We start from the raw sequence: 6000 nt of genomic DNA, 5'->3' as shown, positions 1-6000 counted from the left end.
GAGACTTTAAAATCCTCTTGAGAACAATCAAGTTTTGGGCTAAAGATTCCATGGAAAGAAATTTACATCAAGACCTTTTGTCCTAAAACCAACATTATTGAGAACCAGGGCAAAATATAAATGCCAACATAAATTGTAACTTTAAGGGTGAATGTGGCAGTAATAAAATGTGCATTTGTGACCAAATGGATAAAGTGTCATTGGCCAATGGTTTCCTTTTGATTTCCTGGTCCGTGTTTTTTTAAAATTCAATTTCTGCTGACATTGCCTTAACTGAATTTTTGCGATGAGATTAAAATCTAACTGCAAGAAAATTGCCTGTTTTGCTGCTCCGGTGTGCTCCCTACCAGTCCTCCAAATTTTTCAGTTCTGATTGTCACTTTCCACACATGGAAAGAAAGAAAGAAGATTCTAATTTCTGTGCTTCCCTTTTTTGCTTCACTAGGGCATTTTAAAAAAGAGCTTGAATGACCTGGGTTTTGAAAGGGTAATTGCAAAAAATATTCTTTCTACCCAGAAAAAAACAAAACTCCATTTCCTCTTTCTACTTTATTGTCACTTACCAGTAAAACAGAGGTGATGCTTTTGCTTTGGACAGTTCATGGGGGTTTTGGATGATGTGGAGTCCTCAAACAAATGAAACCTAATTTTTTGCATCTGTTATCATCTGAGAAAAATAATTCAAGTTTTCCTGATATCTGACTTTTTTTCTGATTTAATTTTGGAGGAGTTCTTATTGCTGCTTTTTTAGTACTTGCTTACCACCTATCTGTAATGCAATCCTGAGAGAAATAATTTCAGAAGTAATACTTTCTGGGACACCAGTTGTAGTAATTGTAGTAAATTCTGCCTTCCCCCAAGCAACACTAGCCAAATAAACAGATGTGAAATTCAGCTTGTTTGCTGGACAGCACTTATGTCCTATTCACTGGGACTTACTCCTTCATAAGTTGCTGGATTCTGATTCTCATCATTTCTGGCCATACTAGATGGAGCTGATAAAAACTAGAGTTTAATAATATTAGAAAAATCAGTTTTCCTTCCACGATTATATATCATTTGCATTATTCAACTGAATACACAGAGCCTTTCCCTAACTCACATTTCTAAAATAAACCATAAACTATTTTTTCTTTCTCTTTTCCCCTAAACCAAAGGCAAAAGTCTGGGGCTTTTTTCACAAATGTATCCTACAGAGAAACATTAGAACAAAAATATTCCAAACAGATTCTGACTCTATTTGGTGGGGCAATGATGAACTTGTCCAGTAGGTGGCTGGCATGCCCCAAAAAACAGGCAAGAAATTTCCTACATCTATTAAATAAATATCCATTGAAGGAAGCTTGCAATATTATGTGAAGTAAAGCAAGCAGTGCTGACGTCCCAGAGATCCTGCCTCTAGCATTTGTGTGTTTAAAAGAGCTGCTCCTTACTTTTGCTGTAAACACAACCTACAAATGCAGGCTGAAAAGACAAGGCAGGCAGCAATGACCAATTGTTCTTGCAAAATGTGATATATATATTTTGGCAGTGAAAGCTGCATAGATCTTGGACCTGGATAGCTTTGCATCAATGGCATCTTTTGCTCTTGACAAACTAGGAAAATATTTATTCACCATTCTAACTAACTGACAAAGAGAACAGTTTTGGAAATGAAACTAGGTTGACACTTGCTCATTTGAATAAGCTTATTTATTATGAGTGTCTTTCATGATAAGGAATATCACATATAACCACTTCTGTCAATAGTTACTGAGGAGGAAGGCAAACAACTCAAAACAATTTGCTCGTGCTTTTTCCTTTTAAACTGAACATTCATTTCCTAGCCAAATCCCAAGAATGGCCGAGGACTGCATTTTTCTAGATACAGAACTCAGTGATTTAATTCTTTGTAATGTTTCTACTGATCAACATACAAATTTCTCTTTCTCGGGTGAGGACTTGTTTTATTACAGATTCCTATATGCAATTCCAGCTATTTATGGGATCATCATTTTGATTGGGCTAATTGGCAATATCACCCTGATTAAAATCTTTTGTACAGTAAAGTCCATGAGAAATGTCCCCAATTTGTTCATTTCCAGTCTGGCTTTTGGAGACTTGCTTCTTTTGATCACCTGTGTTCCTGTGGATGCCAGCAGATATTTGTCTCCTGAATGGCTTTTTGGTCGAGTTGGATGTAAACTTATTTCTTTTATCCAGCTTACTTCAGTGGGGGTATCAGTCTTCACCCTCATGGCTCTTTCTGCAGACAGGTACGTGCCTTTTTGAACATCTCTTGAGATTCAGTCGTATTGTCTGAAGGCAAACCTTGATTGCAGTTTTAACATGGCTGAAATGTAATCAAGAAAAAGATTATGACTAATTTATAATGAGAAGCCAAGAAAATCATGCTTAGTATCACTTAAAGCTACATATGAAACATGGTAAGATAGTTAACTTTTCAAGGGGGATGGCTGTGATATCTTTTAACTTCAGTAATCTATTTTTGTGCTGAATCATTATTATAATGAAATTTGATACAAGTTTATTCAAAGTAAACTCTTTGAATTCAATGGGATTTACATACCTAAATGTATAGATTTAGAGTTGCTGCTTTAAACTGCTTTTAACATTTGAAATCAATGCAAATAACTTTTAACACTTGATAGGTCTACAGGTGGAATATTATTTACTCATTTTGTTTTTTAATTAAAAATTCAAGAAATATTCTAAGCTTATTTGTAATATTTAAAATATTTTGTATTGAAAAAATAAGGTTTCCTAGTGATAAATCTACTTAAGATAATTTACAATTAACACATTTGTAGTTTGTATTCCTTTGTGATGAATTGAGGTAAAACACATGTTCAGAACCCATATTAATTTATTTTTCTGCAAATCTTAGGAGTTTAATGAAACACCTTAATTATCACAGAAGGAACAGCTTTATTTGGTGCTAAATTCTTTTGCTTCAATTATTTAGAATAATACAGAACAAAAGAGAGCTTTGCATAGATTTTTTAAATTAATAAATTCCTTAAGATAAGGAATTTGTTCCTGAAGAACAAAAATAATCTATATTAACCAATTCACTAGGCATCTACTTGTATTGTGAGCTGCCCTGGGTCTTTGGAGAGGGGCGGCATATAAATTGAATAAATAAATAAATAAATAAATAAATAAATAAATAAATAAATAAATAAATAGGAAATGAATAGTCTGTCTAATAATTTTTCCATTTAGTTTTATATATACATTCATTGCTTAAATAAGCTAATTTCTTCTAAAAAGAATTAGATGCAACCATTAAAAAGTACCTCTTCATAATTAAATTTATTTTGGTTTAAAATTATGTCTAAAATCTAGAATTCTTTGTCCAAAACAAATATGACAAAGAATTGACATCTGGCATAATTTCAAAGTAAATTATATGATTATTTTTGGGGTGGGTTTGCTTTCTGGGCATTTAGAGAAGGAAAGTGAAAAGAACAGCCATAGGTGTTCCCCAAAGCTGTGATTTTGTGCCACATTTGTACATCTTTGTACATACTTGTACATCTATCTGTGTCCTTTTATCCAATTAAAAAATATCATTGCATAAAGCAGAACTCATTCAAACAAAGTAAGGACTAGTATTAAAATTGTAAGGGAAGGTTATTATCTTGACTTGCAACAAAGAGACTCTTCATTTAGTATTAGCTACAGAGTCATTTTGAAGAGATTCATAAACAAAACATGATTAAAAATCATTTCTACTTAATCCCATTGTCTGGTCATCTGACTAGTGACTACAGTACATTTTTTAAACATGAAGAATGAATTTGTGACATTGAAAACCTCAATGTCTCAAAGCCAACAGATTTTTCTTTTTGTAATAATAAAGTTCTTTAAAAGGACACAGATAATAGACATGTCACAAAGCCATTTCACATATTATCCAGAATGAACTGGAGGAAATTTGTACTGAACTATGTTCTTTGGAAGGGGAAATAACTTTTTTAGAAAAGTTGTCTTAAAAAATAACTCCATGGGCAAGTTATCGTTATCTAAAAATATGAAAAGCTAACTGGCAATAGGCAGCTTCAAATATGCATAATAAGTCTCTGAGTGGCTTCTACAAATATGATGATCGTGTAGTAACATGAATTTCCCATGGTCCCAACAGAAGATGAGGTATAACAGCACCCCTTATAGAAAATAATAAATGTATGCATGGATTTTCAATAACTTGCAAAAATGCTGTATAGAAATGTATAAAATTAATATTTAATATTGATATATGAGGAACACAGTCCAAATATGAAGGAAAAACAAATACACTTATTTTTATTGAAATAACAGCCTTATATTCCTCAACCACTTAACCAAAAAACAGTGTAATAGAGTTGCAAGGGAGGCCTAGGAAGTCTTCTAGTCCAATCCCCTACTCAAACAGAAGACCCTATATCATTTCAGACAAATGGCTGTCCAGTCTCTTCTTAAAAATCTCCAGTTATGGAGCACCCACAACTTCTAGAGGCAAGTTGTTTCACTGGTTAATTGTTCTCACTCTCAGGAAATTTCTCCTTAGTTCTAGGTTAGGTTTCCTTGATTAGTTCAAGGAATTAGTTCTTAATTTAAAAGTTCTTAATTTAGTCACTTTGCTAAAGTATGCAATAAGATTTGTTTGGCATGGTTTGTTTTTGACAAATCCATATTGGATTCTTAGTTTCGTTAGAGCTATGAAGTGGAACTGATACATAGGGCTCCTTTAGATAGACTGACTATCTATATATATATATGGAAGTCAGGGATCTTCTGATTAAGCTTCTCCAATAGGATGCCTTTCAGACTAAAACATATTTTACTGGTAGTCCTCAACTTACAATTGAAAGTGACTGTTCAAAGTTACAATGGCACTGAAAAAGGGACTGATGACCATTTTTCAAATTTATGACCATTGTAGCATTCCCATTGTCACATGATCAAAATTTGGATATTTGACAACTGGCATGTATTTATGACAGTTGCAGTATCTTGGGGTCATGGAATTGCCTTTTGTGACCTTCTGACAAGCACAGTCAATGGGGAAGCCAGATACATTTAACAACTGTGTTATTAGCTTAATAACTGCAGTGATTCACATAAAAACTGTGGCAAGAAAAGTCTTAAAATGGAACAAAATTCCCTTAACAATTGTCATGCTTACCAAGAGAAATTCTGGCTTAATTGTGGTCATAAAACAAGGATTACCTGTATTTATTTGTTTGTTTATTTATTAAACAAATTTATATAGCTGCCCAATTCTGGTGACTTCAGGTGGCTTACAAACCTTCCATTCTTTCTTTCTATAGCAGCGGTTCTCAACCTGGGGGTCGTGACCCCTTTGGGGGTCGAACGGCCATTTCACAGGGGTCGCCAAAGCCCTCTCTTGCCCCCCCCATGCCTTCACTCACCCTCACTCTCTGCTCTGTTGGATCGCCGGCCGTTCGTTTACCCCGCCCACTCCCAATCTATTGCTGCCTCCGATGGCTAGAGGAAAAAAAAAACTGTTTAAATTCTTGCCGCAGGGCTTCAAAGGGCCGCCCTATAGCCAGTGGTGCAGCTGAACCGTTTGTTAAATTGCTGGCTTGCCCCGCCCCTCCGCACCACTATTTATTGCCAATAAATAGTGGTGGGTGAGAGGGGCGGGGGAGCCAGCAATTTAACAAAGGGTTCGGTGTTTTTTTGTAATTTTATTGGCCCCCGGAGCTTCAGCATAGGCTAATTAGCCCTTGCTTAGATCGGCTCAGCTGTTTTGCTCAGAGCTCTGCTGCTTGCTTGGAAAGAGTGCAGCTTTTTTTCCCCCTAGCTATACTGAAAAACGAAAGAGAAAGTAAAGCAGGCTGTTGGTTTTGCACGTTGGAAAATTAGGCAGGCAGATTTCTTTTTCCTCACCAAAAAGGTAGGTGCAAACAACGGGAAATTTAGGGAAAAAGAGGAGATTTTAAAACACAAAAGAAAAAAAGCTCTATTTAACTAGGGAATTGTAATAATTGA

At 35.0% G+C, this 6000-nt stretch overlaps 1 protein-coding gene across 1 annotated transcript in view; it reads left to right on the top strand.

Moving 5' to 3' along the window:
- The first annotated feature begins 1475 nt into the window (after positions 1-1475).
- Positions 1476-6000, top strand: part of GRPR (gastrin releasing peptide receptor) — a 79467-nt gene continuing 74942 nt past the window's right edge. The window contains exon 1 of the mRNA XM_034435995.3: positions 1476-2255. Coding sequence (XP_034291886.1) covers positions 1840-2255 — 416 coding nt within the window. The 5' untranslated portion in view covers positions 1476-1839. The remainder of the gene's footprint in view (positions 2256-6000) is intronic.

This window comes from Pantherophis guttatus, chromosome 5 (assembly GCF_059756535.1).
Source record: "Pantherophis guttatus breed Tessera chromosome 5, ASM5975653v1, whole genome shotgun sequence".
Classification (NCBI taxonomy): Eukaryota; Metazoa; Chordata; class Lepidosauria; order Squamata; family Colubridae; genus Pantherophis; species Pantherophis guttatus.
Note: the sequence above shows the minus strand (reverse complement) of the source record. Positions and strands in the feature narration are given on the sequence as shown.